Source organism: Carettochelys insculpta, chromosome 16 (assembly GCF_033958435.1).
Source record: "Carettochelys insculpta isolate YL-2023 chromosome 16, ASM3395843v1, whole genome shotgun sequence".
In the NCBI taxonomy this organism is placed as follows: domain Eukaryota; kingdom Metazoa; phylum Chordata; order Testudines; family Carettochelyidae; genus Carettochelys; species Carettochelys insculpta.
In genome coordinates this window covers 32918740-32942891 of record NC_134152.1, presented here as the reverse complement: position 1 = coordinate 32942891, position 24152 = coordinate 32918740, and the positions used below count along the sequence as shown (strand labels likewise).

Below are 24152 nucleotides of genomic sequence, written 5' to 3'. Positions count from 1 at the left end.
TGTTGTAAATTGCTCAGGGTGGCAGGCGAGGCCGGAGGGGCACGGGCCGGTGGATAGGGCTGGGAGACACACCTGCCTGGAGGCCACAAGGCAGGTTTGAGGCCTGACACTGGCCCGAAGGCACATGGAGTCTGCGACCCCTGCGCTACGGGAAGATCAGAGATGGGCTGGCATTTCCCCTACAGCCCTGTGCCTTGCTCACCTCGAACCCATAGATGTCCAGAATGGCGATGGAAAGAGCCTCCTTTTTGGGGTAGACCAGCTTGTTAATCCTGTCTGTGAGCCAGCTGAAGAGCAGGGAGTAGAGGATCTTGGCAATAGCGTCTCTGGGAAAAGGAGGAGACAAGCACAGCTGTTGGGATACAGAGGAACACGCGGATGGGGCTGCTGGCCTGAGCCCGTTATTTTGGGAGACAGACAGCGCTCCCGCTCCCACTCCCACTCCCACGAGCCAGCAGAAATCGGCCCACCCCGCCGCAGCATTCTGAGCCACCCGCAGCAATAAAATGACCAGAGGAGCTGGGGCCTAGTGGAAAGTGCCTGACGGCCAGACCCAAACCCACAGGGTGTCTCTCTTCGCCTAGCAGCTTTGTAGACCTCTTCAGGCCAGCTCCTCAGCTGGTGTGAGCGGCCACAGCTTCACCGAAGCCAGGAGAGCGACTCTGCCCCACACCAGCTAAGGATCTGACAGGTGGGTACCACAGGGTTCACTTTTTCCAGTACCCCAGTTAAAAGAGGCCGTGTCAGTTGGTAAATAGCTGGGGGCAAATTTGCAAGGCTGAAAAAGCACAGCATGTGTAAAACCAGTGTGCTCTGGGATGTTTCTCATGCACTCCCCGGTCCTGGGCAGAACAGAGAGCCTCAAAATGCCTTGAATTCTGAGACATGCATTGGAAGAAAGCTCTCAGCACGCCTCAGCTTCAGGTCAGTCAGAAGGGAGAAGGGTTCCTGCCTTTGCACTCTTCAGCCAGGGGGAGCACAGTGGCATGAGGCAGGACATCTGCTGTCTTACAACAGGGAAGGGAAAGGAAGGATAACACTAGGAGGAAAGGGGAAGAAAGCCTTGGGGTGAGGGGACCAGCCTGGGACTTGGGACCTCTGGATTTGATTCCCTGCTCTGCCACTGGTGCTCTGTACAATCTTGAGCAAGTCACTTAGTCTGCCTGTGGCTACGGTAAATGGGACTAAGCGCCCTGCCCCCTCTGATTGAGGCAACTCTAGTAAAGGTGGCAAGGCGCTCGGACACTGTGGGAGTGCAGGGCTAAGTAGCTAGGGCAGATGCATCGTAGACTGGGCTGCTGAACCCTGCCTAAGCAGGACAACTGGGCGTGTCAGCCACCCTCTCCCTAGCACCGTGTTTGGATAAGCCGCCGGCTTTTCCTCAGTCCCCACGTGTGTGTGCTCATGAGCCAGTTCCCAGCTTCCCCCAACACAATCCTTTTATCACAGGCGTGGGAAGTAGGCGTGCAGGTGCTGTAGGTTCTCCAGTTTTTGCACCCAGCTTCCCTGTTCCTGCAGGGCAACCCCGTGGCGACTTCTCTAGCCCTAGGTCCCAGCCCCTCAGTGGCCCCCACAGGATCTTGCCACCTCCTCCGGGATCCTACTCCTGAGAGCTTTGCTGGCCCCTGCCACTAGGTCCTGCTGGACCTTGAGGTCCTGTCACCTGCCGGCCCTTGTGGTCCTGCTCCCTGCTGGCCCTGTCACAGGCTTTGCAGCCCACTGACCCAGTCAGCCCCAGGGTCCCGCCTCCAGCCCAGGGCTCTTCAGCTGGCCCCCACTGTGGCCCCACCCTGGGGTGGTGAGAGTTGCCATCTCCCAAAGAGTGGATGGACCAGGCCCCATGTGCAGCAATGGAGTCCGGGCAGTCCAGCCTGGGAGAGGTGGCAACGTGATCTCAACCAGTCGAAAGGGGGGAGGGGTTCAGTTCAGCCCCCCCCCCAAAATCAATCCAGCGTCACTGCCCTTTACCTGGCATCAACGGCACTTTCCACAGTCAGAGGGGTGAAAATCTTCTCCCTCAGCGTTTCCTGTTGGGAAGGAGAAAGAAACAGCTGAAAGCCCCCCTAAGGCAGGGGTGGCCCACACGGGCCCCCCATCCCCTTTAATGCTGACGTGGGTCACAGGAGACTCCAAGCCCACGATGCACTGCTCCATTCTGAACGAGGCAGGTGGCAGAGCAGAAGAGGGATGAGATGACGCAGGGCAGAGGGAAATACAGAAGAAGCTTGGCTGGCCAGGTGGCCTCAGAGAGGGCAGGACAGTCAGCCACAGGGACCAAGGATGCCCCATTTCAGATATGGATGGGACCAAGCTCTGGTGACTGTGCATTGGTGGGAGATGCCAAGACACCTCTGGGAGCAGGATCTCAGAGCGGCGACTGTCCTCACCGTCGCTTCACTCCGCCTTCTCGCCACAGCACCTGTCTGTCCAACTGGCGGCGCAGCGCCGCGGGCCTTACCGTCACCTTGAACGTGATGGCCTTCTGCAGCCCCTCTGGCGAGATCTGGAGCAGCTCCGCAACCGCACGGATCTCTCGCTCGCTCACCACCGAGGCGACCTCCTGGCAGTCTGCCTGTGAAAGGCACGGATAGGCCATAGGCGGGCGACCTCCCAGGGGCCAGCACAGCAGCTACTTAGGGACGACCTCATGCTGACGGCCTTTGTCCCTCTCTGTTGATGGACATCGGTCCAGACCCTCAGCTAAAGTTAATCAGTGCTGCTCCATCAGTGGCACCCCCAGCCTCGCCGGGTCCGGAGGCAAGGGGAGAGGACCAGGCTACATGCTCATGGAAAGGGCAGGGTCTCACACAGAAGGGGCGCAGCTGAGGTTAGTCACCTCTCAGAACTACCCGGAGCACCCCAGGCCTCCCCCAGGCAGCCCCTAGCCGCTGCCCAGAACATACAGTGGCACGCTCCAGCAGCCATTTTAAAGGCCCCCATCTCTGGCCACTGCTGCTGCGAGGAACCCCAGGCCCTTCTGAAAGGATGAGCCCTGAGATAGTTGCCTGATTTGCCCCTCTTCCTATTGGCGGGCCTGAGCTCCATTGAGCTGGTGCTCACGGAAACCATGACTTTGCTGGGGCCACCCCGATTTACACTAGTGCAGGAACCAGCCGTTGTCAACATCCATGCGTAGCTCTGAAGACACGTCAGAACGTCTGCATGGTGGGAAAGGCCGACACTGGGGCTCCAGGTTTTGTCCCAAACCTCCATTTGTTTCACTGAACAGAAAAGTGGCCAGACGGGGTCAGACCAAAGGCCCATCTAGCCCAGTGTCCTGTCTGCCGCCAGAGGCCCCTGGCAATGCTCCAGCAGGAACGAACAGACCAGCAATCAGCGAGTGCTCCACCCATGGTCTCTCGTTCCCAGCAGGGAGCACAGTCCCATGGGCTACCTGAGCTACAACAGGAAAGCTCAGAAAAGGGTTAGTTTGGAAGCATTTCGTGGAGCTGAGTCTGCTGAGATGGCAGAGAGGGCTTGCTGGGTGTTGTAGCACAGGTACCCCATGGGGCCATGCTTGCCCTGGGCCAGGGACTTTCTTTTACGTAGTTTCCACAAAATGCAGAGTTGCTAAAACCCGGGATTCAGTTTTCTTTCGAGAGCTTCCTCCCTGCACAGGAGCTGAGGGTCTGATCCAGAGTCCACTGAAGCCAAACAGAAGTCTTTGCACTGGCTCCACCTCAGACCAAAGCCCGAGTTTGCAGCACACTCAACTCCTTCCTCTCCCTATCTCTCTGCCCCCTTCCCATCGCCCAATTACCTCGTATTTTTCAAAGTAGACGTTCCCCAGGTGGAGGATGGAAGACAGAATTCGGAAGATGCTGTTCTGGTCCTCGGTGCTGAAGTTCAGGATCTCCATGGCGCTGAGCAACCTCCGGAAATCCTCAGCATCGCTCTTGCCAGGAATCTCGCAGTTCCCCCCCTGCAAAGGCCCCAGTTCACACATATTTGAGTGACATGCAAACCAAAGCCCCGGCGTTAGCAACTACGGGGGAAGCAAACCTACTGGAAGTGGGGATTTACTGATCTGTGGAGCAGAGCAGCCTGCGTGTCACCAGCACACGGGCGCTGTGACAGCTGCAGAAAGACATGGGATTGCAGCCTGGGACATGAGGGGTGGGGCTGCCTCTGCCCGTGTGTTTGGCCAGGGCCGTGGACAATGGGTCCCCGAGCCTGCTGGGGGCTTTCAAGTGCTGCGCCAATAGACATCATAAATCAAGGGGACTGGCTTGCTGCTCACGTGTGAACATGGGCTTCATACCTGGTTCAGGTAATAGTAAGTTTCTGCATCTTGAAGGCAGAACTGCTGCTTCTGCTGAGCAGGAAGACCAGCCAGCATCTCATAGAAGATGTGATAGTTCCGCTCGTCCTTGGCCTACGGAAGGAGAGCGAGAAGCTAAGGAAGCGTCCAGACACCGGGATGGCCTCAGGGGCTGGCAAGGGAACTGCAGGGGACTCACCTGAAACACGATCCTTGATTTCTCAAGAAGGTACTGTGAGGTTATGGCACCACAGATCAAGCCTCTGGAAGAGACAAAGGTTAGCGCCTGGGGGCTGGGAATCTCAGCCCGTGAGACATAACAGAGCGAAGGAAGGACTGAGGCTCTATCCACGCCTGGCTCCCTGCGGCTGCAAGGAGCTGGTGGCGTGGAAGGTGCCCAACCCATGCCAGCCAATGACTCTTGCTCAGCACTCCAGAGGAGCATGACGGTCCAAGCCTATCTGCTCAGTGGCAAACCCCCTATTCCAGCACTGCTGGTAGCCCGCCAGCAGGTGCCCCGGCTGAAACTCCCAGCACAGCTGAGCTCGTATGGCTCCCGCCTGCAGCTGCCTATGGTAACCAAAGGCCTGACCGTGCACAGCCACCAAAGACAATGGAGTGGCTGCTACAGCCCAGCAGACTGAGTTGTACAGGTGGCATTTAAACCCCTTTCATTAAAAGCTGGTGCTGAAGAGCGGCATGCTTCACAGCTGGGGGAGAACCTCCTCCTGGTTTGCCAGTGGGGAGAGATGGGTTCTAGTCTAGTCTGCAGAGGTTTTTGCATTGCCTTCATTGCCAGAATACCTAGATTATACCTAGATTTTAGGAAGGCATTTGATACAGTCTCTCATGATATTCTTATCAATAAACTAGGCAAATAAAACTTAGATGGGGCTACTATAATGTGGGTGCAAAACTGGTTGGATAACCATACTCAGAGAGTACTTATTAATGGTTCTCAATCCTGCTGGAAAGGTATAACAAGGGGGGTTCCACAGGGGTCTGTATTGGGACCGGTTCTGTTCAATATCGTCATCAACAATTTAGATATTGGCATAGAAAGTTCGCTTATTAAGTTTGCAGATGATACCAAGCTAGGAGGGGTTGCAACTGCTTTGGAGGATAGGGTCAAAATTCAAAATGATCTGGCCAAATTGGGGAAACGGTCTGAAGTAAACAGGATGAAGTTTAATGAAGACAAATGCAAAGTGCTCCACTTAGGAATGAACAATCAGTTTCACACATACAGAATGGGAAGCAACTGTCTAGGAAGTACACCTAGACATGAGGAAGTACAAGACACAAGAAGTCATTCCTCCGCTCTACTCTGCACTGGTTAGGTCCGAGCTGGAGTATCGTGTCCAGTTCTGGGCGCCGCATTTCAAGAAAGACGTGGAGAAATTGGAGAGGGTCCAGAAAAGAGCAACAAGAATGATCAAAGGTCTAGAGAACATGACCTATGAAGTAAGGCTGATAGGACTGGGCTTGTTTAGTTTGGAAAAAAGAAAATTGAGGGGGGACATGATAGCAGTTGTCAGGTATCTAAAAGGGTGTCAGAAGGAGGAGGGAGAAAACTTGTTCTTCTTGGCCTCTGAGGATAGAGCAAGAAGCAATGGGCTTAAACTGCAGCAAGGGAGGTTTAGGCTGGACAAAGAGAAAGTTCCTAACTGTCAGGGTGGTCAAACTCTGGAATAAATTGCCAAGGGAGGTTGTGGAATCTCCATCTCTGGAGATATTTAAGAACAGGTTAGGTAAGTGTCTATCAGGGACAGTCTAGACAGTACTTGGTCCTGCCATGAGAGCAGGGGGCTGGACTCGATGGCCTCTCCAGGTCCCTTCCAGTCCTAGCATTCTATGATTCTATGAATATCTAAGAGCCTTCCCGCTGTGCATTACACCACCGGTTCCCAACCTGTTCAGTAACACGGCACACTTCATTGAGACAAACAGTTCCACGGGACACCCACTTTTTCCAGCTGAATCGATTGCTCATAAACATAGCCCCTCCCCACCAGCCTGTTGGAGCTGGGATGCAGCATTTAAACTGCGTCCCAGTTTGAATAGGCTCCTGCCCTCCCTTCCTCCCCCTTTGCCACAGTAGGCTGGAAGTGTTCCCGGTGCGAACAGACTCCTGTGGGGTTGGCATTTCCCCTCATGGTGACTCTGCAAAGGGGAAATTGGCAAACTATCTGGTGTGAGGATTTTTTGTTTGCTTGTTTTTTAAGGGAGCAGCCTGCTTTGTCACCCTCTGGTTTTGGTTGTTGTGCATTATCATTCTGAATTCTAAGAAATAAAGTCATGTTGCTGAGCAGCCTTCCAGCAAGAGCAGTCATGTTTATATCTTGCTTTTCTGCACATGCCATGAACATAACACTGAGGAAGTGCTAGGGAACTAGTGCCCCCATTAATGGAAGCCTTTCACTTTGCCCCCTCCTCACCCCATTCACGCATCTGAGTCATGCCCAGAGACTGGAGAACTGGCAGCTCAACAGGAGGAATATTTTTAGAGACTGATATTTTACATGAAGGACAGAGTTACACGTGTTGTTTCTGTGACTGTGTATCCAGCTCTAGCAACTGGCTGTGCATTAGGTGGATATACATCCATCAGGCATTGCTCATGGTCACACAAGTGGCAGGGCAAATTATGTGTGAAATGGCACACACATGATATTTTGAGAAGGAGGCCCCTTAGCTCAAACAACCTCTCCCACGGTGCAAGAGGGACAAGGATACAGTCTACCAGGGGAGACACCCTTCCATAAAGAGTTGCCTGCTGTTGGGTTGGCCAACAATCCAGCCCAAGGGGCTGCTCTGTCCCCATGCTTTGAAAGGATCTAACACCTCCCAGGGGTTCTAAAAGCCCCTCAAGTCAGCCACCCACAGATGGAACCACAGGGTGGATTCCCCAGGGCTGGGGTCAGTATCAGACACACAGAGTCGGGTATTAGGGATACACTCGTAGGCTCATCGTTACTTACTCCTCCAGAAAGATTTCCACAAATTTCCCAAACCTGCTGGAGTTGTCGTTCCTCACAGTTTTGGCATTTCCAAAGGATTCCAGCAGGGGAGTCGCTTCCAGGATCTGCCCCAGCCAGACAAAAAGAACACCAAGCACCAGTCAGGGCGAGATGGTCCCACCGTGGGCACCAAGACATTCTGGTGATGGGTGCAGTGTTGAAATGAAAGGCTGGCTAGACACACACACACAGAGGTGGCCGCTATCGGATCAACCCTCATGGCTGCCTTGGATAAGGATAAAAATTGTGCCTCTAGCTCCCGCCTGCTCCTCTTGAGGATAGGAAGTAAAAGCCCTCCCCATCCTTTGCATAAAAGCAGCCATCTTAGGTCAGACCAAAGGTCCATCTAGCCCAGGATCCAGTCTTCCAACTGTGGCCAATGCCAGGTGCCCCAGTGGGAATGAACAGAACAGGGCAATTGTAGAGTAACCTATCCACTCATCCAGACCCAGCTTCCAGCAATTGAAGGTTTGGGGACACTGAGACCATGGGGTTGCAGCTCTGACCATCATGGCAAATGGCTGTTAACGAATTCATCCTCGATTAATTTAATTCTCTTTGGAACCCATTTATACTTTGGGCCATCACAACATCCCCTGGCATCGAGTTCCACAGCTGACAACTGTGCAGAGTGTAAAGTACTTCCCTTTGTTTTTTTCAGACTGGTTGCCTAGTAGTTTTATTGTGTGACCCTGTTAGGTGAAGGGATTAACACACCTCAGGGGTTCTAAAGGCCCCTCAAGTCAGCTGCCTATATATGCCATGCCATGATTTCAATCATGATCTCATAGACCTCTATCAGGTCCACCTTAGTCACCTCTTTTCTCAGCTGAACAGTTCCAGTCTTCTCGCTTGGAAGCTCTTTCATATCCCAATCATTATTGTCACCCTTCTCTAGCTTTTCCAGTTCTTCCACACCTTTTTTTGGAAGTGGGACATCCAGCACTGCTCGCAGTATTCAAGGGCTGGCCATACCAGGGATTCATAGAACGGCATTATGACATGGTCTTATTTTATAGCCCCTTTCTAATAGTTCCTAACGTTTTGCTCATGTTTTTGACTGCTGCTGCACACGGAGCAGACGTTTCAGAAAGCTATCCTTGATGACTCCAATATTTCTTTCTTAACATGATAACAGCTAATTTAGACTCCATTGTATTATATGTACAGTTGGGATTATGTTTCCCAACATACATTACTTTGCATTTATCAACTCTCAGTTTCACCTGTCATTTGATTGCCTGGTCACACAGTTTTGTGACATCCCTTTGAAACTCTTTGCAGCCAGCTCTGGAATTAACTATCGTGAGTAATTCAGTTTCACCTTGGCCAGCTCAGTGTTGACTCCATTTTCACTTGTGAGTATACTGAAGCCCTTTACAGATCATGCTGATTCCATATTTACCTCTCTCCATTGGGAAAACTGACCATTTATTATTAAGCTTTGTTTTTTGTCCTTTAACCAGTTACTATCTATGAAAGGACCTTCCTTTTCATCCCATGACCGCACTGGCCCTGAACTCCAAAGTGGGGGGCAAAGCTTGATTAAGTGCAAGAATCCATTGGCCACAATTTCCCAGCAACCAGAGAGAAACCAGGGTATCAATTGGATGCAGTGTCCCAGCAACAAGAAAGCAGCCAATGGGCACATTGGATGCAGCCTCCCCGTGATCGAAGAGCAGCCAATAGGGCACAACAAAACATACACACCAAGGCAAGTCAAATCACAAATGGAAACCATGCGCTGCCATCCTTCTCTCTCTCTCTCAACAGCAGGACGGTTGTAAACTCTTCGGGGGCAGCAAGTAGCTTTTCATTATTTGTACGGCCCCGGCCCCAGTGAAGTCCCGGTCCTTGACTGGAGTTCTTAGACACCATGGAAATCATTTTTCATTACTAATTACTTTTGTAAAAAGAAAGATACTGCCTTGCGCATTGGCACATGGGGACCCAGCATTGCTCACACATTTTCTTCACCGTCATTAGCTGTGACAGACCGTGACAGGGTCCACCCACCCTTGAGCGCTGCTCTGTGGCCAAGGGTACCACCTACAGTCTTGCCTGTGGTCTCCCGGGTTCTGACTCGCCCTGTCCAGGTGCTGTCAATTCCTCTGAAGTAGGTTTGTGGCCAGTCTCCAGCCACAGAGCCTGGGTCTGGGCTCAGCACTCACTCAGAGCTGAGCAAGTGCTGTTGGTCTCCTAGGCAGCATATGGATCTACCAGAGCCAAGCTCCTAAGAGGAACTGCTGGGCATTACCCCAGCAGCTTCTTTTATATTGGCCTGTTGGGCTTTGATTGGCTGCCTCAGAGACAGCCAGTCTATTCTCCCTGGAGGACCTTTTGTCTGCTCCTCTCCCTGGAATGGGGTGTGGCAAGGCCTCTGGCCTCCTGCAGAGGGCACTGGGGCTTAGTCAACCCCATCACACTAACGCAAGCCAGCCCAGGCATTCAGGGCTGAGAACTGCTGAACACAGCAACACCTCCATTCCCTCTCTCCAGCATCCATCTCAGGAAAACGGTGCTTTGGCTGAGCAATGAGAAGAGACCAAGATCTGTCTTCCTTTGATTTCTTTTCTTTTCTGTTTAAGGAGTGGACTACAGAGACCTATCCACAAATGCAACAGCCGCCGTCTGCTGTGTAATGCTAGGCTGCAGGTTTATATGCAAGAAGGGGCCTCGGTTTTCTAGGACGGCTGCAGGGTGCTTCAGCTCCCCCCTTGATTATAACTGAAGGAGGGCAGGAGGGTTAGAGGACAGCAGAGGAATGAAGGGAAGGACAGTCACTGCAAGGCCATGCGCACGCACACACAGGCTCAAGGCTGCAGGCCAGAAACCCCAGTGACTCCGAGGGGAGCTCGGAGCTGCAGGATTTCACTCTGGCAGGGATAACGCAGCAGGATAACGCAGCAGGCCACTTCAGCACCACTCTGTGAGGTAAGGGAAATTCTGTCTCCCACAGACACACCCGTACCTCTATCTGTGGTTGCACAGCAGGGACGCATAGGAACAACAAGCAGGGGCAATGTCACTGACAGACCAGAACTGAGTAGGGGAGAAGAACCCACCCTCGTTGCAAAGCACCATACACCCACCTAGGAATCTTCTGGGGAACAGGACCTGGCAATGGGACCCCATCCCTGGCAGCGGACTGACTTCTGCCCATCCTGCTGCAGGGGGGCTTTGTGAGCATCCTAGAATGACGACCCACCTCTGGCTCTCTTACGGGGGTCCGTCTGATGTGCTTCTCTTTGCCTGGCAGAAGGGACTTCTGTGCAGTGTACTGCTCCAGTGGGGGATGGACAGTACAGTTGGGTGTGGAGTTTAGGCAAGAGAGGGAGGGATTTGGATGGAGCGAGATGAGACCTCAAATGAGTCCCACGGAAAAGTGGCTGCGGGCAAATCACTCTGGGGAGTAAGGCCCTGAAAGACATCAGGGGAACAGCTCTCCCCCTGCGCCCCGCCCCGGTACTACCAGCTCACATTAAGCGGCTGCAGCCAGCCACGAGCAGCAGCACAATGGCACCTGGAAAGGACGCTGTACCTGCTGCGTTACGTTGCGTTTCTGATTGACCGCGGCCAGGTAACGCAGGACCAGCTTGGTGGCTTCCGTTTTCCCTGACCCACTTTCGCCACTAGAAAGAGACAAAGGGAACGTAACCCAGGTGTCCGCGAGCACAGTCGGTCACCTGAACCCAGCCAGGAGCTTAGAGAGCCGAGCAGCTGCTACATGCACCGTGGGGGCTGTGCCTGGCCCTGTTCCCCTTGACAACAAGGGCCACATTCCCACTGGCCGCAGCAGGGGCTGGACCAGTCCTGGCCGTTTTACAGTTACGTTGGTTTTAATCCTGGAGCGCTGGTTAAAGATACCAGCTTGAGATCGAACTGGGGAGTGCTCAATAACTGGGATTTGCCAGGATGAAGGTGATGAAGATACAGGTTGAACTTCTCTAATCCAGACCTCATCCAGCAACATCCGTGATCTGGCAGGATTTGAGTTAGACGGACGACCATCTATCGTGGGTATGGCCAAGTTTCCCGTGGTCCCATAAAGTTTGTTTCCAGCCACCAGTCCTGGCTCTCAGTGTTCTGTGCTGTTATTTAGCTGAAATTTACCCCTAAATGTCTTCTAAGAGCCCAGCCAGCAGCGGGAGTGTCGGCAATGCTGCTAGACTGTATTGACCTGATTAGTTAAATTCTCTCATTTGGCACCAGTCAGGTCCCGAAGCTGCTGGATTAGAGAGGTTCAACCTGTACCAGCTTTCCAGCCCTGGGGAGGGATGTCTCAGGTTTACCTGCAGGCCAGCATAGCATGGGCTGTAACTGGGCAAGCTGCCATGAGCAGGCCCAGCCTGGCACCAGGGAGCTCCTCTAGAGAGGCAGCAAGCTCTCACCTGATGATAATACACTGGTTGTGTTTGGCATCCATCATTTTGGTATAGGCGACATTTGCAATAGCAAAGAGGTGCCTGCAAAAGAGCCAGATGTACAGAGGGTTAGGGGTAAAACAGTTGCCGCAGAGGAGAGGTTCCCACCAGCCAAACACCTGCCCATAGCAGGGCCAGGCTGCCGAGGCTCTGAGCTGAGCTAATTCCCTTGTCCTAGGCCACCTACTGGCACGAAGGAAGTCTAAACACACCCAGCTGGACCAGACCCAGGTGGCCACCCCCAAGCAGGACTGATCTGTTACCTGCGCTGGAATCTCCACTCGAGAAACAAGAAGACCACTTCATCGTCAGACAGATCGCTTGGGCCTGAGCACCCTCTGCTGCACAGCACTGCCCAGAATGCTGCCCAACCTCAGGGCCAGTTCTGCAGACCCTTTCTGCCCCAGGGGGTCATGCATTGCAGTGGGGCAAGAAAGGATTAGTCCCTGGAGCAACGCGTTGCAGACTTGGGTCCCCACCTGAGCTTGAGGGGAGCAGAAGAGCCCCACGAAGCTGGGGAGTGCAGCTAAGGCGCCAGCCAGAAGGGGACAGTAACGTACCAGGAGGATCTGGAGAGCACATCGCGGTCTGTGCCGGAGAGGTACTTACGGGGGGTTCTCTCCCAGCGCCTTTCCCTCGTACTGCAGCACCTGCTCCGTCCCGTAGATGTTGTACATTTTGTAGGGGTTTATGGACACTAAGATGCTGCCGATGTAGGTCTGCAACAGCAAGACACATTTGGAGGAAGAGCTGCCTACGGGGGCAACTGGTGCCTGTGAGGAGGAGCTGCAGGGAGAGGCCACGCAGGGGAGGGGCACGTGTGGGCACCCCTTTAACAATGAAAATTTTGGAGGGGGCACTGGGGGAAGGGGCACCACTTGGTGCTACCACAGGTCACCTATGGCTACTTATGTCTTTATGCTCAGCCCCGCTGGGCAGGAGACAAGCAGCAGGCGTCAGAGCTGCCTGATGGTAATGCCTGACGCTGGTTACCAAAGGCTCTCAGAGCTCTGCGCGCCAGCAGGGGAAGGCCTATCTCTGGGAAACAGCAGCACAGACTGGTGATGTCGGTGCTCAGGAATCACACAGCGAGAGGCGGATCAAGAGACGCAGAACATCATGAGCTCTGCTGCCATGGGCCCCGCTGACACACGCTCTGCAGGTCTATTCCACCGGCCCGGCGGGAGCACGCCAGCTCGATCTGGGACGGGACGGCCTCACCGGCAGCAGTGCCCAGAAGACTCTGAAGGCCCATGAGAAATTCTCAGTGTGCTGAACTGAACTGCTGGGAACTTACATAGATCAACTCACGGTCAAACCTCCTCTTGATATTGCGCAGCACTGTCTCCTCCTGGAGGTCCCTGGAACGCAGAGTGCAGACGGGGTCAGGGCACGGCCTCCGGGCATGGGGCCTTCAGAAAGAGGATGATGCCGACAGACGACAAAGCCCCTGCTCTTGTCTCCACAAATGGGACCCCAGGCAGGTGGGTGCCACCAATGGGCAAAGAAGAGGCACCCGTCCCAGGCACAGGCTCCAAAAAACGAGAGCGGAGTCAGACGGGGGGAATCGACCGCTGAGGCTGGTGGAATCTTAATGTGGGTTGGGCAAGGGCGCCTGCAGGAGCTGTCCGCAGCCCTGGGCACGGTCCAGTTACTAGCTCTGTTGTGCTAGGGCCTGCGGGTGCATTGGGCTAGTCGCTCTACCTACACAAGGAGAGACACGGCCCCTGCCCCAAACAGCTCAGCCAGAGGTTAGGAGGGGACACCGAGGCAATGGGACTCACCCAAGGTCATGCAGTAGGGCAGTGGCAGAGTTCAGCCTGCACCCGAGCTTCCTGGCTCCCAGGCCAGTAACCCACAATGGCCCTCTGCTGAGTGACACCAGCCAGCCCGTGGCGGTTAGCATTCCTTTTCCACCAATCAGAGCGTGCGGGCCAGTCACTTACTGCAGCTGGGTCATGTCTTCCACACCATCCTCCTCCAGCTCTTCTCGGGGGCTCGCCGAGGGCAGGTTGCGGATGGATTGCATCTACACATGGGGAGAAAGGCAGGCAGACCGGGATAGTTATTGCAGGGGGCAGCGTGGCCCAGAACACTACTCTGTTGAGGGGGATGTGCTAAGTAGCCAGAGTTGGAGTCGAATCACAGAAGCAAGCTATTGCACCCAAGCTGGTCCAACTGGCATGTCCATCTGCCAGGCTGGGACCAGGTCCCCTCTGCTCTCTGGCCACTACTGCTGTATCAACCCTCCTGTGAGCAAGAGGAAACCCACAGCAGCGTGGCTGTGCAGGGGCAGCAGGAAGGGAGACGGGCCTGTGCAAAGGGCTGGGTCTGACCCTGATCCTTCGCAGCCAAGTCCCTTCCTTGCTGCAGGGGCCTTGCCAGGTACACATGTGTCATGCCGGTATACGCGGGTCACCAGCACCAGAGACGGAACCTGCAATCATAGGGGCTAAAGCCCTCTGCTCTGCCACACGAGCTAAAGGCCAGCTGGCTCGCAGCCAAGGCTGTAGAGCAGAGGCTTCACCCACCTTAGTATGAGGGCTCAGTGCCTCTGGGTACCACACATGGATAAGGCCAGTGACTGGGGCAGGGCTGGGACAGCAGCCCCTGAAGAAGTCTCTGTCTGTCACACCACTGGGGGAGGTTTGTTGCCGGGGCGGGGTGCAGGGGGGGGTGATGGCCTCCATCCTGGCCAGCCGGGTAGCGACTGAGCCAGGGAGAGAGCCAAAAAGAAAGCGTGAGAGCCAGCCCTGCAGCTGAGGCCTTCACAGGGCCGGATCCCTGCAGACTGGGGCATGCCTGGTTGCTATGGAGACATGGCCAAAATCAGGGCTTGATGGATCTGGCTTTCCGCGATAGAACTGAATCATAGAACCATAGAACGCTAGGACTGGGAGGGACCTCGAGAGGCCATCGAGTCCAGCCCCCTGCTCTCATGGCAGGACCGACCACTATCTACACCATCCCTGATAGACACTTATCTAACCTGTTCTTAAATATCTCCAGCGATGGAGATTCCACAACCTCCCCAGGCAATTTATTCCACTGTCTGACCACCCTGACAGTTAGGAACTTTTTCCTACTGTCCAACCTAAACCTCCCTTGCTGCAGTTTAAGCCCATTGCCTCTTGTTCTCTCCTCAGAGGCCAAGAAGAGCAAGTTTTCTCCCTCCTCCTTATGACACCCTTTTAGATACCTGACAACCGCCATCATGTCCCCCCTCAATCTTCTCTTTTTCAAACTGAACAAGCCCTGAAGCGACCCTGTTCTGGGGTACAGCTGCTACAGAGCGACCGATGGGTCACAGTATCTGACCTTTCAAAAAGACGCCCCCCTGAGAGGGGTCATCTCTCTATCAGTAGCTACTGACTCATGGCGTGTTCATGTACTAGATACACTACACAGTGGTTTGTTGCAAAAGAAAGAGGAGCCAGCACTCAGCCGGCTTCCTGCCCCCTCCTCACCAGGCTTGTGGCTGGGGATGCCACTGGAGCTGTGTGGGGACTATGGGGCTGCTGGGGACCTCTCACACCCAAGATGGATCCCCAGGGCTGGAGCTGCCGGCAAGGCTCTGCAGCTTGCATGGTTCCCAGTCCTGGGGCTGCCGGAGTTCCCCTAGACCCAGCTGGGTCCCAGGCTGGAGCTGCCAGCAGGGCTCCACAGCTTGGATGGCTCCCAGCCCTGGGGCTTCCAGGGTTCCCCCAGACCCAGCTGGGTCCCAGGCTGGAGCTTCCAGCAGGGCTCCGCACCCCAGCTGGCTCCCAGCTGCTGGGAACCCCTTGCCTCCTGGCTGGGGATCCCACAGCTGGTGCTGCCGAGGTGCCAGTACGGAGTATAAGCAAGTACCGGCACAAAAAAGCACCGATACTGTAACACGTGAATACATTGTGAGCTGGCGGATGCTGATACAGATGCATTCCCTCTCAGGGGTGTCCTCCTTTAATAGGGGAACCCTAAGGGACCTCTTTGGCAGGAGGCTTCAGCAAAGAGTCTGGGGAGATGTCTGAGATCAGCCCCTGCTCCTCCCTCACTTGTCAGTGCTGGTTTCCACCCCGCCCTGCACAACTTGGCCCTGTTCTGCCTCTCTGACCACACACCTGCTGTCCCCTTTGTTCCACGCAGGATACCTGCCCTGCTGCCCTGTCTTGCCCCTCTTTGTCCGATCTCTGCACCTCCGTTCAAGTCCACCCCCATAAATCACTTCTACAGACCACACACCCGCACGGTGCACCCAGACGTTTTGCCTACATGAAGAGGTAATCCAGATTTACTTGTAAAGTGAATTCATTCAACCCCAATGAATCTCTTTGGGGACACACTTATCCCCACATTAAGGCCACGTTAGTTCTGAAGAAGAACCCACACGTGGGGTTGACTAAAACCATTTTTATGCAATTGGCACAAGCTGTGAATTTATTCTCCTGAGTGATTCCCCTGCAGACAGAGAGAGAGAGAGAAAAGAATGGCCATTAATTAGTCGCATTACAGAAGCAGCCCCTACAGGCCCCAGGCCGTGAGAGAGTCTCAGACACAAAATGTTCGCAATCTAATTAGTCAGTGCAAATGGGGGAAGCCAAGCAGTGCCCTACCCACTAGACCGCACTGTCCCTCCGTGTGCTAAAGCAGCTCCTCAGTATAGTGTTCCTCTACAGAGCACGACTGGAGCTGCTGCATTACACACAGGTCCCTGTATTTGGCTGTCAAGGACAATGCAGAGGTTAGCTGTAGCTTTGTTATAATCCCTGCCTGACATTCAGAGGTGGAAGACGTGTCTCCATCGTCTCATTCCCTGTGCTTCATCTAATGTGACTTCAAATGCTGTGCACAGGGTCAGCTGAATGCACAGAAGAGCCATAGAGTGCCTTTTACTTCACAAAAAAACCCTGAGGTAACTAAGAGTCACCAGCTTGGAAGAGCAGACAATAAATCCTGGAGCTTTTTTAATCGTCACGGTAGCTCTGAATCTGGAGAGCATCCAGCACCTCGTGGGCACAGGCCAGGGCAGGCAGCAAGCAGGTAACCAAATCGCCATGCCAGGTAAGTCAGTCATGTACGGGAGCAGGGCTCAGATGAGCTCTGTCAGCCAGTGCATGCCGAACGAGGCCCGGGTGCCTCTAATTAAAACGCTCCTTCTGTTCCAATGCAGCTCCCTGTCGCAGATCAAGTCCCTGCATTTACATACACCCCTTTTGTTCCACTGCCAGCTGGCTCCAAAAATAACAGCTGTCACCCTGACTGCAGTGCACACACATTTCTTTACCCTGACCGGACTTGGGGAAAGTGCTCTGCTTTCACTAAACCTCAGCCTGGACTGGGCCGTTTTCCCTTGGCCAGGGCGCATGGCTCCTGCAGCCCACTCACTGTTCAGCAACCTCGTTTGAACAGGTTAGATTTTTAACTAGCCCAAGTCAACTTCATGACACCAGCTGTGCTCTCCAGGGTGAGCTGAGTCAGCCCAAGTGGGGGAGCCCAGGCTGAGCCCCTTGGCTTCTCCGCTGCTCGGAACTGCCATGTGGGTACAGCCATGCTGCCACAGTGTGAGGCTCACCCTGCTGATACCACTGAGCGTCCCTTACCGCAGAGCAGGTGAGAGGAGTGTCGGAGCCCAGGCTGGCAGGGAGGAGAAAGCATTTTTTAAAGTTCACATTTGAGGGTAGCTCTTGCACAAGAGAAGGGAGCCAGAGCAGACGGGTGGCAGTCAGGACTCCTGGATTCCTTCCGCTGGCTGGCTGTAAGCATCTGGTGCTCCTTTTCGTGTTGTGAGGAGAGGGGAAAGGGGCAGAGTGGACCAGGCCTGTTTTTAGCCTTCAGACCCTGGGGTTTTCCACAGCCCCAAGCCAATTTGTTTCTCTGACCCCTGTGTAACTTACACCCTTTACCTCACTTCAGGATTTGGTCCAGAGGAATTTAACAGAGCCGGACCTGCTTATCCCAGATGTAGCTCTCTCTTCAGTTTAAGGGCCTGATCCAATCCCCCCCGATAGCAGCAAGCTTTGGATTCAGCCCTACACTGTAAACTGGCCTCCGGTCAGGATTCTGCTCTAAATGTATCAGACTGGTGCAGATGCCCGGAATTACCTGATCGTGCCAGGGCGGTTTCCTGCCTATGTTGCCACGCTCCCGGTGGTTCCCCTCGGCCTGGTGCTGTGCTGGAGATCGGTGGGTCAGGTACCTAGTAATGCTGTCTCCTCGCTGGCCCGACCCCCTGTTAAAGCTCTCAACAGGAGGCTTACGAAGCTGTTTCTCAGAAGGTCGCACCCTGGGCAATGCATGAACATCCACCATCTGCTGCGTAGACCAGTGCTGCTTGTGCAGGTAGGACATCCTTCGGAAGGAGCCCAGCCTCTGGACCTGCGGCATGACGACGGCATATCGCCCCACGCCATCCTCCCCCGACACGTCCTCGTTCTCCATGAGCTCACCTGGGAGCTTGGCTGTTCTGCCACAGGGTTCCTGCAAGGATGGAGAGCCAGAAAAGGAGGGACCAGGGGCCATCCTAGCGTGGGGGCCTTTCAGCAAAGCGAGGGGGTTGCAAGCAGCCTTATAAGACAAGTTCCCATCTGGCTCCTTATGCCCCAAGTTTGGGGTAGCGGACCGTGACTTATTTGCTCCTCCAATTGGCATTGTAGCATGTTTTAGGGAAGGAGTGGGAGAGGCCTGCTTCTGAGAAGGGCTCCTGCCGTGGGGGTGTCTAAGATGTGCCAGTGATGGCGAGTGCTGTCCTTGGGCGACATGTCCGCCCTCCCTCACTGACAATTTGAAAGCCGGGGGTCCTGACGTCTGACCCGCCGCTGGCTGTCCAAACGGTTTCAGGAAAGCATTCCCCTGTCCTGCTTTGCCTGCCAGCGTGCTGCTGGGTTCTGTGGGAGGAGGCCTCGTGGTGGAAGGCATCTGGGTCATCCCAGCCAGAGGCTGACCGATGCGTTTGAGAAATGCCTTAGGGACCCCAGGGGCCGGGCTGGGAGCTGGAGGCAGCTTTGAAATGCTCCTCAGGCTTCCACTTCCTGCCACCTTGGGTGAGGGAGCTTGCTGAGCTGGCATTTCAGTCCCAGAGGCCCCGTCCCAACGAGACCGTGCAGGTAGCTGCCCTGCTGGCCTGTTAGCATCCACCGAGGATGGGGACCAACCGGGTGGAAAGTCAGCAGAGTCTTTAACAGTTACACGATTGCTTCCTTGGCGTGTCAGCACCTGAGGGGAGGGTGTTCTTGCCGATCCCCAGGGAGGGGGCATGCCTCTGATGGATGGCCTTGGGGACGATGGGAAGGAAAACTGAGCCCCTGCTGGACGGCCCAACTGCTTCAGAAATGAGTTCCTCATTAAAGGCTTCACGGCTTTCGTTGGGGGTTCAGGCTGCCTGTTCCACGCCTGGGGGAGCCGCCCATGCATTTCCAGGTGCGAGCGACTCTGTCTCCTTGATAACTGAGGAGAAGACTGTCTGCTCCCAGCACCCCTTCCTGAAAAGCCAGGGGACTTTGCCTCAGGAAGAGACCCAAACTGCCTCATGGAGGGGTGAGGTGAAGAGGGGGCTTTCAGCTCCCCAGGGGCAGGGTTATGGAGCCCATGAGGGGCTAAGCTCCCAGGCAGTGTAGCTGCGGGGGTGTCTTGGGGGTTTGAGCCAAACATTTGCAACCTCGATGAGCTGGATTTGAGGGATGGCTGAGGAGACGGCAGGCCGGAAGGTAGCTCACCCCTTGTGCTGTCGATGTGCTTTAGCACAGGCTGTGGAGACCAGTTCCTCTGACTTGTGAATGTCTGACGAGCTGTTGGCCTCAGAGATGAGGTGGGCTGGAGGGTGGAATCTATAGGTACTGTGCTCCCAGTGGGGGAGGGAGAGAAGAAATTTTCTCTGGCCGCTGGAGACCTTGGTCTTCTCAAGGAGGAAGGAGCAGCAGTAAGAGAGCTCTTCATCCTCACAGAGGACCGAGGTGTGGGAGGGGGACTTCTGGCTCTCATTGGTAGCTGGTGAGGGGGCAGCTGTGGAGACTTCCCAGTCACGTGGCTACCGAACCGCTGCAGAAAGGGGTTGTCTGTCTCTGGCTTTTGAAAAGCTACCTGTGGGTTGTTAAAGTTGAGCCTTTTCACACTGAGCTTCGGAGACGGGGGTCTCTGCCACACAGAGGAACGAGACGGTGGCCTGAGGGACCTCAGGCTGCTTCTGCTTCCGACTCTCCTTAAAGGGTGTGGGGAGGAGGAGATACTCCTCCGGGAAGGCTGAGGTGAAGGAGGCCTTTGTGAATTGTTGTTACTGGCTGAGTAACCGAATTTTCTCATAGGCTGGAGAGGTGCCGAGTCCAAGGTCTCCATCCCTGCTAATTTGTGGCCAAACTTTTTGTAGGAAGGCTCGATAAATGGATGCTGGTCGTGTGATTCCCCACGGAAGGTGTCAAAATGTCTCACAGAGGGCTGGGGAGAAGGGAGAAAGCGCTGTCTCTCTGGACTCCTACACTGCCTGCTAAGTTTTGGGGAAGATGTTGCACTTGGCATGTCACCATGTCTAATTGATGGCTGAGGGGAAGGCAGCCTCTGAGGCCCACTCTCACGAAAAGACAAGGACGTTGTCCTCCTTACTGGAGAGGGTGTGGAGGGCCTGCTCTTCGCCTCGCTCTGACGGTGTTTTAAAATGGGTTTTGGCTGCGCGAGGGATCTTTGTAAGAACTGCCCCAGGGGGCTCCCACATCCTCGTGGAGAGAAGCTTTGTGACTGTGTCCCCCGGATACTGCCCTGCTGGCCACCAGGGTCAAACTTGCTTCCCATTGACTTGGGAGAGCGAGGCCTTGGAAGCCTGCTGCCATGACCCTGGCCAACGTGGCCATGCATCCCTGAGGGCTGAGGATCCCCATGGCTGAACTGGGTGAAGGGAGACGTCAGCAGCTCATGTTCGGTGTAGTCATCCTCTTCTCCACCAAGGGAGATGTGCGGAGAAGGAGGGAGGGGAACGTCAAGTTTGTCTCGGCCAAACAGCTTCACCTGAGGCCTGGGGAAGAGCCTGAACTTCCTGTTCAATGACAGCTTCGAAGGTGTTTCCTCCATCCCCTGCTGCTCAAAGAAGGAAGAATTATGGGGCATAAAGGAGTAATCCCCATTCTCATCCCCCAGTTCCTCTGGCTCGTCCATCTCTGTTATATCATCCAAAGGATACGCATAAGGGTTATAGGAAGACTCAGCTGGAGGACCCCATTCATATTCACTGTAACTGATTTCATGCTGAGCAGAATAATCATCCGGATAGTCCATTTCATCTCCCCTCGAATTGTAGGGCCCTCCAGAACGACCGTACTTGTCTTCAAAAGAACCATACGGTCCCGTTTGCTCTTCATAGTAATCCACATCACCGCTGTATTGGTCATAGGTTTCGTATGGCGAATAGCCAGAAGGTGACTCATAATCCTGGTAGTCGTAATCATAGTAGTCAGACTGGTTTTGCAGCGGATCATCGTAGTAATCCAAGGGTTCTCCATAAAGCCCGAATTCTTCCATCTCATACCCAGGGTAGTCCTCATAATCAGATACCCGTCTGTATCCATCTGCATAGTCAATTGGTACCTGCAGGTAGCTTTCCCCCTCAGGGTAGCCATACTGAACTGGGACCTGTGGATCATAAAAGCTGCTGTCACCCGGGTAACAGTTGTAATAGTCCAGTAGGGCTGCAGGGCCCTCCAACCCACCAGGCCCGAGCTGCGAGAACCTCCCAGCGGGCTGCCTCACAAAGCTGCCATGTTCAAAGTACGGTTGGTAACCGTATTCCTCATCCCCTTGGCCATAGAACCTCCCGGCTCCAGAGAAACTTCTCATGTTGGCTCGGTGCCTCAGAATCTCATCCTCGGACGGGAAGGGGAGTTTCTTAGCACCAATCCTGGACAGCCAGGCCTCATTCCTGGATCTCTCATTGCCGGTAAACCTGGCCCGTTTGGACAGAAACTTTCTTGTGAGCCAGCTGGTGGCGGCAGCAGCTTTGCTCAGGACTTGAGCTCGGGGTTTGAATTTCGCTTTCATTCTCTTTCGGCGGAAAAGGCTGCTGAAGATCCCCCCCGGCTCCTTCGGTTTCTCACCTCCCCGCCGTGCAAGCAGGAAAGGGGACTTTTTCGGGATGCCGCTGGCCACCTCTTCCTTCTTCTTCCCCATACCCTTAAAGCGCATCATGAGGTTGGATGTGGTTTTCAGCACGGCCTTGTTCTTGCTCTTTTTCTTCTTCTTCGTGCTGTATTTCTTCAGCCCCCAGAAGAATCGGGACATGTTTTTGAACTGGCCTTTCTTGGAACGCTTGAGGCCCAGCTTCTTGAAGCCCATGAACAGCTTGGAAGCACTCTTCAGGCTCTTCTTCATTTTGGACTTGGGCGGTGCCACTTCCCGCCTCGCTAGGCCAGCCATGGCCTTGGTGGCCCCTTTCAGGTGAGCCTTGACTTGCTCCTTCTTTGCCCCCTTCTTCTTCCTGGCCTCGTCGCCCGCCAGCCCCATCACCAGGTGGGAGGCTCCTTTAAGGTGCAAGTCCTTCTTCTTTTTCCTGGCAGCATAATCTTCCTCCTCCTCTTCCTCCTCCTCTTCCGACAGCGCCTTCCTCCCTTTCCCCTGCTTCTTAGCAGCCGCAGCTTTGGAAGCCCCCTTTTTGTCCTTCCCTTTCTTTTGCTTGGGGTCTTCCTCACTGTCTTCCTCCTCCTCTTCCGCCATCTCGCTCTCCTCATCGCTCTCTTCCTCCGCATGGCCCTTCATTAGCTCAGCATCTGAGGCCTCCTCCGATTCACTGAGGATCTCCTTCTTCCCCTTCTTGCCTTCCTTCCCCTTCCCCTTGGCCACTTCCTTCCCCTTCCCTGCTTTGGCATCACTTCTTCTGCCCTTGTCCTCATCTTTGCCCTTCTTGCCTTCGTCTTTGCCCTTCTTGCCCTCGTCCTTGTCCTTCTTGCCCTTGCCGCCCTTCTCTGGAGCCTTTTTGGCCTCTCCTTTTTTGCCAGCCATGCTCCCCGTGTGTCAGGCTCATGCCCTAACCTCCAGGTGCAGTGGCATCACCGTACGTCAACCCCAGGGTTTCCACAATGTCCCCACAGGCGGTCACTCCCCCACCACCAGATAGCAGTGAGCCTTCATACACAAATGCTCACACTGCTTGTGCACATGCATTGGCCCAGGGTAAGGTCTTCCAGGCAGAAGAAGGAACGCTCCTCTGCATTGTTCTGAAGGAGCGGAACACAGTCCCAGGAGCTAGTGCTCATAGATAGGCCTTGGTTGTATTTACCTTGGCAGGGTTTCAGTGAGATGGAGCTGTTCCCTATCCTTCTCCAGCAGGGCTTAGTCGTTCTGGTGTTGACCTTGCTAGTCCCACTAATGCACCTTAGGATGTGAATGCAGTGTCCCACCGATCCTGCGCATATCCCCTGATACCTGCAGCTGCATCTTCCGGGAGATTCTGCTTTCTCCTTCCACTGGGAAGTCCATGGACCTGCCTCTTAACATTCCATAACGACCCCTGTCAAAACACCTCAGCCCATCCCGCGGTGCGCCCTTCTGCCAGGCACTGGGAGTTAAGAACTCAAGTTATTGCGGCTGTTCTGCTAGACTGTAACCGTATCTACTCGGCTCTTAGCTTTATGAATAATGCAGGTGGGCTGCCCTGCGTCTACGCAGACTCTTCCAAAGGAGCAAGAAGACAGAAGAAGCAAAGGAAGAGAATTCAGAAATGGACTCTGGCCAGCTCTCCGAACGCGCCGGCCACAGCAATCGGAGGAGTAAATCTGGAGTGGAAAACACCCTTCTTCAGGGGTGAAATTCACATTCACCACTAGCAGCCTACAGCGCAGGTCACACAAGGATTTAAATCAGATACAACGGTGCTTGGTCCCTCTGCCTAGGGGCGAGTTTCTCCCACACAGCAAAGGTCTTCTCTAGGTTCTCCACTCCGCATTGAACCCAGACAGGGAGAGCTGCATTAAAACAGGGGCCCCGATTCTCCTCCCACTCACCAGGCCATAAATGAGGAGTGACACAGCTACCATCTGTCACGGGGAGATGCCAGAGGCCGGGGTGACAGGTTTGCAGATGTTTTGGTGGTGTCCAGAATGCTCAGCACCGGCCCAGCTCCACCACCCAGACTCCCTTCCCCTCCACCTGCCAAAGGCTCTGGGTGGGGGTTTAGGTGCTGGGTGCAGGCTCTGGGCTGAGGCAGGAGATTGGGATGCAGGAGGGGGTGAGGGGCTGAGAAGAGGTTGCAGGCTTGGGAAGGGGAGCAGGTGTGGGGAAAGAGGTGTTGTGTTTACTTGGAACAACCTCTCTGCCAGGGGCTCCTGGGCCAAAGGGGTCTCTGTGTTCCACTGCCCACGTGCACCACCCCCATGGCTTCCCAGTGGCTGAGGGAGTATTCAGGCCAGGGGGCAGCACACAGAGGCTCCCCCAACCCCAGGGCTGGAGGGATGGGCTGGCAGAAGCTGCTCTGCTGGCAGTGAACCCAAAGGTTTT

At 54.6% G+C, this 24152-nt stretch overlaps 1 protein-coding gene across 1 annotated transcript in view; it reads right to left on the bottom strand.

Annotated features, from left to right (window-relative positions):
- Positions 1 to 22658, bottom strand: part of MYO15A (myosin XVA) — an 89269-nt gene extending 66611 nt beyond the window's left edge. Inside the window, exons 1-15 of the mRNA XM_075011113.1 lie at positions 20277 to 22658; positions 19761 to 19814; positions 17787 to 18161; positions 13652 to 13734; positions 13003 to 13066; positions 12315 to 12424; positions 11673 to 11747; positions 10805 to 10913; positions 7243 to 7346; positions 4461 to 4524; positions 4262 to 4375; positions 3761 to 3922; positions 2459 to 2572; positions 1969 to 2027; positions 203 to 326 (exon numbers count right to left, since the gene is read on the bottom strand). Of these exons, the coding sequence (XP_074867214.1) occupies positions 203 to 326; positions 1969 to 2027; positions 2459 to 2572; positions 3761 to 3922; positions 4262 to 4375; positions 4461 to 4524; positions 7243 to 7346; positions 10805 to 10913; positions 11673 to 11747; positions 12315 to 12424; positions 13003 to 13066; positions 13652 to 13734; positions 17787 to 18161; positions 19761 to 19814; positions 20277 to 22658 (3993 nt within the window). The remainder of the gene's footprint in view (positions 1 to 202; positions 327 to 1968; positions 2028 to 2458; positions 2573 to 3760; positions 3923 to 4261; positions 4376 to 4460; positions 4525 to 7242; positions 7347 to 10804; positions 10914 to 11672; positions 11748 to 12314; positions 12425 to 13002; positions 13067 to 13651; positions 13735 to 17786; positions 18162 to 19760; positions 19815 to 20276) is intronic.
- Between the last annotated feature and the right edge of the window lie 1494 nt (positions 22659 to 24152).